We start from the raw sequence: 11,319 nt of genomic DNA, 5'->3' as shown, positions 1-11,319 counted from the left end.
TATTCTGGGTTAATTTTATTTTAACTTGTTTTCTGGGAATTTGAACTAATTTCAAAAGGTAGAGGAAATTAAAATATTTTCTAGTAGCCTTATTCTAGTACACTAAAGAACCAAAGTCATCTCGCTGTGTACTGCTACACCTTCCTCTGGGGGTTCCGTGGCATCGGGGAGCCTTTGAAGTTATATTAGGTTTGGCATACATACCACTTAACATGTTTGTTAAAGAAACAGTTTTCAGGTCAGGGGTTACATGTGCTGTTTAGGTTAACTGTAATATTTGAGGCTGATCAGTGGTACACGTAGTGTGGGACACTAGAGAAAGCTTGAGATTAGCTGGGGAGAGATGCTGAGAGAGAATGGGGTGTACCTGTAGTAAAGGTAGACTTTCCCCTCAAGCAGTTTAAAGCAGCTAAAAGGCTGCTTGTCTCCATAGGCTGATGTCTAAAAGTCAGCGTGGAGTACAGTTACGATGCTCATGAATGTATGGAAATGCACGATAGAGGCAGTGCTGTATGTGAGTATATTGTGGCAACTTATGGGTCTAAGAATAGCTAGTAACAATAAAGATGCGATACTATACAGAGTAATTTGTCAGTTTATATTTTATGAAAAACATTTTGAGTAATGTTCAGTTTCTATTTACTTTCAGCCCTGGCATCCCTGAGGAGATAGTTCTAAGGAGAAACGTTGCCTAGAATTAGCATAGTAAAAAACTGACGATTTACTGTTGTGCTAAACTTTATCAAATATAGCATGAGACCACTGCTGTAGAACAGATTTTTTTTCCCCTCTTTTTTTTCTTTCTTTTTTTTTTTTCCTTTCTTTTCATTGCTTGCCACTCTCATGTTACCACCATTTGCCTTCAGGATAACAGGTTTTATTAATTCTCTTTGAGTGAAACAAGTGCCTTTGATGTAGCTGATTAAAGCTGATTTAAACAAAGTACTTGTGTAATTTAATGGATGTCCACAAAGTGAGTCAGTAGATAATGGTTTTCTCTTAGTTCCAATTACTAGAAAAGAGCAACCCATTGCCTCCTTTTGCTCTGCAAAACTAATAAAACTTAAAAATTCTAGCCAGTTTGCTGAGGTGTAGTGAACCTTGCTTCGGACATCGAAGTGGGAGGTTTAGCTTCTCTGTGTGGAGAAAGTAGACTTGCCTCAGGGGGGTCATTCAAGGTTCTTTTTTTAAAAGGCTACTTGTCTACATTAACAGATGGAGCAGATGGAGTTTAAAAGTTGGAGTCTGAATGTTCCCTGGTTGTGAATATGAGCAAACTCTTAAAGTAGCTTCTGCTTGAAATAATTTGCTAGCTATGTCATAGTATTTAAAATTATTTGGGAGGGATCTTTAAAAGGGTTAAATATTTTCAGTCTATGTACAAAAAAATAAGTAGAGGTGGCCCCAGAATAGAGAAGTCTAATATAATGTGACTTTAAAAAACAAAACAAAACATTTTCTTAAATATGTTTTATATTTAAATTCCTCCAGTTACTGCTTCTAAGTTGAAAAAAGTGAAGACATCTTTAAAATGAACTTAATAACACTGCAAACACCAGAAATTGAAGATGATACTTCAGGCCATACCATTATAATCTAGAGTTAGTGTGAGGAAATAAAAAAAAAAAAAACCAAAAAACATCTGTTGAATAACCATAGAAGCAACTAATCAAGATGCATGTTACTGTTTCAGAAATTTTTGAGGAAAATCTTGCCGTTACAAGGAACGGGAACTTCCATTTGCTACAGCTCTCCTCATGTGTTTGTGGTTGGACTCGTCTCTTCTTCCCCTGCAAAGGTCAGGGATCAGTTGGCTGATTCAGAGCAATTGACATTCTGTTTTGGTAGACCTAAATCATTGTTACACTGAGGGCTCAAATAAAGAGGAGAGGCATAATGGGTATAACACATGGTTACCTAAAATCTTTTGGAATGCTGTCAATGTTATGGTTTGCATAGTTGTGTTAACAGTTGATTAGAGGAGCTTTTCCCATGCAGCATGTTAGTCCTGAAAATGGAGGATTTTAAGTGCCTTGATAGGAGACACTTCACTATCGCTTGTGTGTGCTACTGTTTGCCCCTCCTGCCCCAAATTTCTCAAGATGCTGTCTCATATCAAATGAGACTAGTTAGTATAAATTCACATTTCGTATGTGCGCCCTCTAAGAAGAGCCATCTCTGCCTAGTAAGTCTTAATATTGTGTAAGGTCCCGTGGTCCAGCAAAGGACAGGCTCTAGTGAGTTAGAGGCAGGCTCTTTGCATGCAGCAGCAGGCATATGATACCTTTTAGAAAATGTTGCAAAAGAATGGTGAGAATATGCTGTAACAGGTAAATACAGTGCAACAAATAGTGTGTTATTTCTTCGTTCTAATTAATAGGTTTATTTAGGAGAAGCTAAACAGAAAGGAAAAGGTTACATAGTTTAACTTTTGGTCTCTCTTCCCTTTTCTACTGTTCTTTGGACTTCAGTAGCATGTTAGAGAAGAGACTGATGCTGTACAAAGCTGCTTGGTTTAGAACCAGCTAAAAGAAAAAACCATGGAGAGTGCTGTGTATTTCTTTGCGATAAAGAATTGCTGTCCCAAGGATGACAGAGCAGCTAATATAAAGACTCTGGTTAGTACTGGTTTGGTTAATTATCATTCTGATATTGTAGCATGCAGTACAAATAATGTTGTTTTCTTTTAATGCATCCATTTGCAAAAAAAGATATACATTACAATCTGGTCGGTCTTTGATTTCCCTACTGAAATATTTTTCTGATGCTACTTTTATTTAGGTATTAAAGTGTGACATGCTTTCCCCTTGCAGTCCTGCAGCAAGCCTTTTAAGTGCTATATAGCATTTAATTTACAATTATAATTTCCTTACCTGATACATTTTGGATGTTAATAGATTTCATCTGCATTTTTTAATTCTTTCCTTGCATTTCCAATGAAAAAGGTGTTGAATTGTATTTTTTAAAGAAATTAATACTGGAAGACTTAATTCCAGAACTTAAATATGTTGAAACTAACCATACTGACTGATTTGAGATTTCTAGTTTTCTGATAGCGTTACCCCTGACCTAACTTGCACCTGCTGTAGAACACATACAAGCTTGTTTACCATGTAGTGTAGCAATAGCTCTGAGTGCTACACAGCACTGTGTACTGCTTTTATCATAGAATGGTCTGGGTTGGAAGGGACCTTTAAAGGTCATCTAGTCCAACCCCCCCTGCAATGAGCAGGGACATCTTCAGCTAGATCAGGTTGCTCAAAGCCCCGTCCAACCTGACTTTCAATGTTTCCAGGGATGGGGCATCTACCACCTCTCTGGGCAACCTGTTCCACTGTTTCACCACCCTCATTGATGTGGTTGTATGAAAAATGATGATAAATTTCGTTTGAGGTTAGCATCTTACTTAACCTGATCTGATTATTACAGGTACTAGGTTAGTGCATCTAGAGAAAATGGAATTAAACCTGAACTGGCACTATCCCTTAAATGTTGTAGCAAGCACTGCTGTTTTATTTTTTTTCTCCCCAAAATCTGTCCCTGAAAAGAAGGGTATTATTTTCCTTAAGGAATAAGTCCTTTGTTGTTTTTTCTTCCCATTGGGCAGAACAAGCAAAAAAGTTGCAAAGTTTTTGTATCCTTGTCCAGTTCATGGCCCAGATCTAACCTGTGGGAAGATCCTGTCCGGGTCCCAAATAATTGTAATTGCTTCTAATGTGTCTCTGTGTGTGCCGGCCTTTCAACTGGCAGATGCTGCGACCATTGTGTGCATTGAGCACTGTGTGGAAGTGCCTGAAAACTACCTGTCTCTATATGGCTTCAGAACACAAGACAGCTTGTGCTGCAAAGTACGTGACACATCAGTGTGGTGGCAGTTCTTGCTGTGATCGCTTCCTTGAGTGTCGTTTCAAGGAAAAGGCCTATCTCGCCTCTTCTCCAAAATGGACGTATTTTACAGCCCTCAGTTTACAACTTGGGCATCCACAGCATTAGACTGCTTACTAATAATAGATCCCAGAAGGATGTATAAGCACCCTCCTGCATCTTAGGAGAGGATTATCTTCATGAAATCTTTCTGTAACCTTCAGATACGCTTACCATTTTCTTGAAGTAAACACTTCTGTTTTACAGCAAAAATGGTTTAATAACGTTCTGTTCTTTTTTTCAACAACAACTCACAGTAGCAAGGCATATAACTCAATTCACGAACAGAATTTAATTGACGGTACATATTATAAATCTGTCAAACTTTTATAAATGCGGTATGTCCCACTGCAACATACACAAGATTTAGGCGAGCTTTAAGACTCAGGAGCACTGTCGCACATTACAGTGTGATACTTGGCCAATAGAAGTTTATCTCCAAGTCCGTTGTACTGACTCTAAACTTGTAAATCCCGACCTTACTGTAAAGTTGCAATTTGAAATCCTCACTCCGTTTTATACAAAAGTAACTCTTTAGGATAGGCTTCAAGAAAAACCTTTTCTGTTACATGGAAGAGGGGATTTTCCATCCGGTTGAAGGTAACTAAATCAAGTGTCTCCTGTAATTCTGAGCCTTCTGACAGCTGAAGAAAAGCTTGAAAAATAGGAGGCGAGTGGCTGGTGCCGTGTTTTGCAGCGAACCGTGCGTTGTGTGAACGGGACAGCGCACCGAGACCGGACGGCGGTGCGTGCTGCCTGCAGGCCGGCGTTAGCCCCCGCGCCGTGAGCTGGCGAAGGTGAGGCATGGTAAGAGGCCAGAGCGTTTCGTTGTACTTCTGTGGGCTTTGGGGCTTGTGAGGGGCCGGTGGGTGCGGGACTCCCCCCGCAGCTCCCGCCACGCCGCCCCTCCAGCCCCGCCCCCGGCTGCGCGCCCACGGTCTCGGCCTGCCGCAGCGCTGCCTGGCTCCTGCGGCCGGCGCTCGACGCGCGCTGCCTGGCGCCCCCGCCGCTCTGGCTGCTGGGTCGGGGCGCTGCGCCGCGGCCCGGGTCCGCTCCTGCCCGCAGAGCTCGGCGGCGGCCCCGACCGCTTCCCGCGCCCCGAGGGGAGGGGAGGTGAGGGCAGGGCAGAGGGGGTCTGCTCCGCCGGCTTCAGCTCCCACGCGCCGCGCCCCGCTCGGGCCGCCGCAGCCATGACCACGGAGGACGAGATCATCCGCATCGCCAAGAAGATGGACAAGATGGTGCAGAAGAAGAACGCGGTGAGCGGGGGCGGGAGGGGAGGCGGCTTGGCGGCGCGGAGCAGCCGCGGGCCCCGGCGCAGCCCCGGCCGGCCCCGCGCTACCTCCTTCCCGCGGGCCCGGGGCCTTTCCCCTTCCCGCCGGCCCGGGAGCCCTTCACCCGCCTCTGTTTATTCCCCCGGTGCCTGGCGGCCTTGGCGGCTCCCTCACCGCCCCGCGCGGCTGGCGGGGGTGCGGCGGCTCCCCCCGCACCGCCCCGGCGCGACGGGACGTGAAGCCGCCGGCCGGCCTGCCGGCCCGCTGCGGGAGGGGCTCTCGCCCTGTCAGCCGGCCCTCCGCCCCGGCGGGTTGCCCCCGGCCCCCCTCCGCAGCGGCGGCCGGCAGCGGGCAGGGAGCGGTGCCTCCCCACGCTCCAGCGCGGCGTCGAGCCTGGCGCCTTCGGCCGAGAGGAGGTTCCTGCCCGGGTACCGGCCCTGGCTCTAAACGGCGTTTCCCTTCGCTTTCCGTTCGTTAAAATCGCGGTGTTGGCCTCGCTGGAGAGTAGGGTGTGAAGTGATGTGGGAAGCCCGGTCAGCGAGAGGAGAGCGCCTGCAGAGGTGGGCTCCCTTGGAGGGGTTGTTTTCGCTTTCAAGCGTGGAAGCTGGGGGTTTATGTGGGTTGTGCAAACTAAAATATGAATGGAGAACCCTGATCCTTCTTCGGCAGGGTGGGCAAACTTTGGAAGCAGACAGGGGATGTGAGCCACGTTTCGTTTTTCTTTTTTTAAACCTGAAACAAAGTATGACTATCACTTTAACTGTTCGTTAATTCAGGGAATAACTGCCTCAGAATGGAGGTAGAATTCAATTAGCTTAGTTGAAGTGTTATTCTCATATATGCCCTTGATATAGAACTTGCTTAAATAACATATGACGTCTATAGTATCCCTACAAAAACATCAAAATAAGTAAAAGTAGAGTGTGCAGCAACAGTCAAATACCCGATTATGGTTGCACATAAAATAGCATACAAGGAAATTGTAAACTCTCTTGTAACTTGTGTATTTGTGATTGCTGCAAGCTACTATTTTAATGCATAAAGTTAATGTTTCTTTCTGTATCTTATGATAGTGCCTTAGATGCTCAATATTAGTGATAGTTCAGAACTGGGAGGTGTGGAATTTCAGTGTATAGAAGTCTTTTTTTTGCTGTTTAAGATAAAGAAAATTATAAATAATTTTTTTTTAAATAAGATTTGTGTGTTTATAGGAATACTGATTGCATTAAACCAATGAAATCTGTTTTGTTCAGAATCCAAACAAATTCATTGCAAGTACACACAGGCCATGCTTTGCTGTGTTTCAAAATCCTTGATGTTTTGTAACATTGTATGATTTAGCTCTGATACATTTGAACCCTCTAATGATACAGTGTTGAGACAGGAACCTTGTCTAGTGGAAAGGATTTTTTAAAACCAAAGTTTATTCATTTGATTATTTTTTTTCCTTTTTGCCCCCCTCCCTCTTTCTTTTTATTTATATTCCCCATGCTTTTCAGCACAAAGGAACTCAGTTTCAGTTTCCTGACTCTGAAAGTGAAGTAGCAGCTCTTCCCTATGAGGTGTCAAAAGAGTGAAAACATACTGACTGTGAGATGTTTAAATATCGTGGCAATGAGAATCATAAAGTGCAGTCAATTTAATTTTATTTGGAAGACTTCTGACAATAGAAAGAAAATGGCAACTCCCAGGGAAAGACTGTTGATGCTTGGGAGCAGTGCTGCAGCGATACCAGAGATGCTCCTGGTGACTACAGCGTATTTCTCTGTGATTTGGGAGGCTTCGAAGTTTGGATATAGTTCCTAGCAGCAGCTGGGGACATACATTCACACTCTAGCATGTGTAACCTAATTAACTTTCAAAGCCCTAGGGAACGGTGCAGTGTCTTTGCTGGGGTAGCAAAGATCTAATGTGGCCAAATGCAGTGCACACAGCTGGGCCAGGCTGTGCCTGGCTGGAGCCCGTGGCTGGGTCTTCATCTTCACCCCTGTCCCAGGAGTGAGAGCGCAGGTGGCACCAGAAGCAGTTGTGCTTTTGTACTTTGTTGGAACAGAGCTTGTTTGTTCCAGCTCGTTATGACACACAAGCAGCTCTGTTGTTAGTTTGATGCTGTCTCAAAAACCTTCTGAGGGTGAGGGCTTGAGCTGCTTTTGTGCCCGATAGTGAAGATCTGACAGTTTATCCAAAGCGCATGTACTGTGATAAAAACACTCCTGTCATACAACTAAGGGGAAGTACATCAGTATTTAACCCAGGAGATGTGTCTGTGTTTTTCTTACTACTCTTTGTCATTTATAAGGTATTTCTTCTTTAATTGCACAATGTGATTTCCTACCTAATCCTGCCCTGCAGTTAAAATGCTAACTTTAGCAAAATTATTAAGATAATTGCTATGAAGAGGTACTTCATTGTCTCCCAAAGATGAAGCTGAATTGAGAAATGCATTCTTACATAAGTACCCTCTGGATAATGATGCTTCTGACAACTTGTATTCCTTTCTCCATTTTCACTCAACAAGAACAGGTATTTGGTGTCTGTCTTTGAAAGAGAATGATTTAATGAAACCCATCAAAAAAAAAAAAAAAAAGCTTTGATACCTTTTCACTCCAAAGTTGTCAAGACTCAGATGGCAAGAGATGCTTCATTTCTCATACAAAAGGTGACTCTGTGGCTTGTGGCAAAGTGTTGTTTGATATTTCTTTTGAAGAGATGAGGAAGCAGGCCATGCAGACATCCTTCCTGAGTCAGCCTCTTGGTGATTTGCCTTGACTAAGGATTTAATTGCAGCTGTGCAGATTTCATAACTATTTTAGTGAAGTGATACATGCAGTTCTTTCGCTTTGAAGGACAAAATAATAATGCAATGTTGTATTTAATACACTGTGACATACATATATCTGCTGTTACTTCAAATATTGGTTGCATGTTTGAAATAGATATTACTCCTCCTTCAGAATAACTGTGATTGGATTAAAACACATGTAGTGCCTTCCTTACAGCTTTTGTTGTGTGTAAGTATGCTTTTCTTTCATTAAGCTGCTGTAATGAATAGGTATGAAAAATAAGGTTGCACCTATGGATTAAAAAAATCAAGAACAGTTGACTAAGTTTAGAGAAGAAAATATAAAATTGTCCATGTTATTAAATGTTTGCTCCCATAAGTAGAACAGAATTATAACTGGATAGCTCTGCTGTCTGCAGAAACGTACTCCATTTTCTGTCGTCTGAAGCATAGCTTTAAAATATGAATATAGAACATAGTTCTGGTGTTATGATCTGATCAAGTGAGAGAAGCTGAGAGGAGTAATCTACTAAATCTGTATGAAGCTGACTTCTGTTATTTCAGGTAACAAGGTAAACTGGAAGCCTACCAGCCTAGTGGAATGGGGCATTGCCTTTCGTTTTCTATAAAATTATAGAAATGTCTTTAAAAGAAGATTTATAATAATGTTTTAATGGTTGTTTCTTTTTAAACAGAGAAGTGTTACATTTGACAAATAGGAATTACAAGTTTTACTGTGCAACTTCCACTCTGATTTTGAGGAAAAGAGGGCATTTGACTTTATGCTAAGAAAAGTGCTTATGAAAAAATGTTCAGTTGCTGTGAGTTTAAACTGGATTTAAATTTAATTTTAAAGCATCTAATTCTTGGTACACTGAATGTAATTGATTAGAGAAGAGTGAAGGCTTGGAAAGCATTAATGCATTAGAAAAGTTGGTAATTTGGTACAGAAAACAGCATGAAATGTAAGTAACATCTGTGTAGAGAATACCTGGGTTTTTTTATTTGTTGCATGGTTTGTTAACCTCCTATTCATCAAGTTACTATTTTTGGAAAATGTTTAGACTGGGAATAATAAAATTGTTTTGACAAGTACAATTGGAAAGGGATTTTACAGAGGCAAAGAAAATTTGACTAGACTGTATTTCTAAGATGAGGTGAAGAGAGTGCTACTTTTTGCATTACAGTATCATTGTTATGCTGAAATTGCAGACTATAATAACCTGTGTTCATTTTGAAATCACATACTGTGTACAGTTTGCTAATAACTTAATTGGTTCGGAGGTAAGTGTTATCGGATTGTATTTTTGAAAATAGCACATTGACTTTTGTCATTCATTCTCTTTCAGCTAAGGGAAATTTTTTTGAATTTGATTTTGTTTTGTAGCAGTGAAGATAATGAACTTGCTTTACTTGGATTTGTGTTTGCACAGAAGAAACCACGCTTATGGCTGTGTAGAGAAAGAAATAGTTTAATATGCTAACTCAATTTAGCACCTGAAAGCAGCATGACATTTCCCAGTCTTGCATCATTGCTGCAAAAAGTCTATGCTTAAAACTGGAGAAGTTTTGAATATCATGAATAAAAGTTAAATAAGACTTTTTGCTATGATGGCAAAATAGTAAAACTTTAGTTTTGTTAGTGAATTGGGTTTGTCTAAGGTGGAACATAGTGACATGTTTGTTTTTAGAGGCTTCTTTGCTGTCGGATGTGTTTAAAAAACAGGTTGTAGCAGATGTTTGAAAGTGTCCAAAGCTGTGCCTGTTTGGATGTGATAGAGAAGTTCCACTTTCATCTTTCTCAGCCTCTTGGTGGTTATTTTACGTGCTCTTTAGTGGATAAATTGTAAGACCTGCAGATGCAGCAGGAGACTACAAGAGTTCCCTTGCAACAGGTGTCATATTAGAAGTTGATTAGGGAGAATTTAAAAATAAAGCCAAGCAAAATGCATGCTAAAGTAAACAAAATAGGAAGAGTTGAGAGAGAGGTAAGGAAAGAGAAAAGAATCAAATTCTAAAGATCTGCAAGCTGGAAATTTTGTGGGGTTTATTTCCAAACTTCATGAATTAAAAAAACCCAAAAAACCAAAAAAACCCAAAAAGGCAGGAAGGTAATAGCCTTAGCCTGGGTACAGTGGCCTCTTATATGTGAAGCTGGTTGCTGCTGTGGTGTTTATAGCTCACAGGTTCAGAACCAGATGTACTTGAATAACAGCAAAATCATCTCAACCTTTAGGAGGTTGCTGTAGTCTGACAACCCGTGTGCAGGCTAAGAAGTGGATGGTGCAGAGCTTTACTTTGAAGTAGAGGTGGTAAATCATAAGGGATGTAGAAGTTGAAGTAAATTATGAAGCTCACATTTATGAAATTTTTTGTTTAAGTAAGGCCAATGTCGCCAAGGAATGAATTGTTAGAGAAGCTGTGTGTAGAGTTTATTAATGTCTAACTGTACAATCTCTGACATTAACTTATCTCTCTAGAAAGTTACTGCTTACACAGTTTGTACTTTTCCTTATGGTCTTAGCAGCAGCAAAGGAAAAAAGAAAAACCCACAATAGCTGAATAATAAACAAGTGCATTACCTCAGATGTTATAGCACATTAGTATGGGCTCTGGCTTCTAGTTTGGAACATGTTGTTGCTTGGCCAGTCTGGTTTAGGCTGAAGAGTGTTGTCTGCACTAATCTATGCAGCCTAATCTATATATTTAATTGAATTAATATTTAAACTTAATAATTGAAAATAAGACTTGAAAGCGAGTCTTGCTCAGCTTTTTTTATTTGTGTATTTGTTGATAGACACACTCACAAAGTTGTCTTTTTCTATTGGAGAAACTATAGCTGTGTCCTGTAAAATAGTGTAATCTGATCACAGTTTTTAAACCAGTAAACTTTTCTGGCTTTGCCACACCACATATAGTTAAGAATGTTGGCTATATATGCTTTTTATATATAGTTGCATGTGCACATATATATATGTGCATTATTGATGGACTGTGCAGAGCTTCTCAACTCCAAGTTCTTGTGCTTCTGAACTGAAAATTGCTGTTGTCTGGCTTGTTTCTAATGCTGTTAAGTGAAGTACACTTGAGGCTGTTTTCCTGAGGATGTGTGTTGGTTAAGTAGTAATTGACAGAATGCTTTAACTGGCATTTGAATTATATGGGATAAAACTTCTCTAGTCTTTGAATGAATGCTTTCATTTCCGAGTTAAGGCCTGTTAATGCTTAGAGTTTGTGAAGCAGAACATTCCTTGTCCTAGAGTTGTTCTGTGGATAAATTGGGAACTGGTGGTTTGAATCCAATCTGGGACCTTGAAGGCAGATGAGAGTATGTTGTTT

General features: G+C 41.1%; 1 protein-coding gene across 2 annotated transcripts in view; it reads left to right on the top strand.

Moving 5' to 3' along the window:
* Nucleotides 1–4,942: 4,942 nt before the first annotated feature.
* The window catches only part of TCEA1 (transcription elongation factor A1), a 51,723-nt gene continuing 45,346 nt past the window's right edge, over nt 4,943–11,319 (top strand). For both annotated transcript variants that reach the window (XR_011047889.1, XM_068397310.1), the window contains exon 1: nt 4,943–5,183. Coding sequence is in view for 1 of the 2 variants with exons in the window: in XM_068397310.1 (XP_068253411.1) it covers nt 5,115–5,183 (69 nt within the window). In the remaining variant the exon portion in view is untranslated. The remainder of the gene's footprint in view (nt 5,184–11,319) is intronic.

The sequence above is a fragment of the Nyctibius grandis genome, chromosome 3, assembly GCF_013368605.1.
Source record: "Nyctibius grandis isolate bNycGra1 chromosome 3, bNycGra1.pri, whole genome shotgun sequence".
Taxonomy (NCBI): domain Eukaryota; kingdom Metazoa; phylum Chordata; class Aves; order Nyctibiiformes; family Nyctibiidae; genus Nyctibius; species Nyctibius grandis.
Note: the sequence above shows the minus strand (reverse complement) of the source record. Positions and strands in the feature narration are given on the sequence as shown.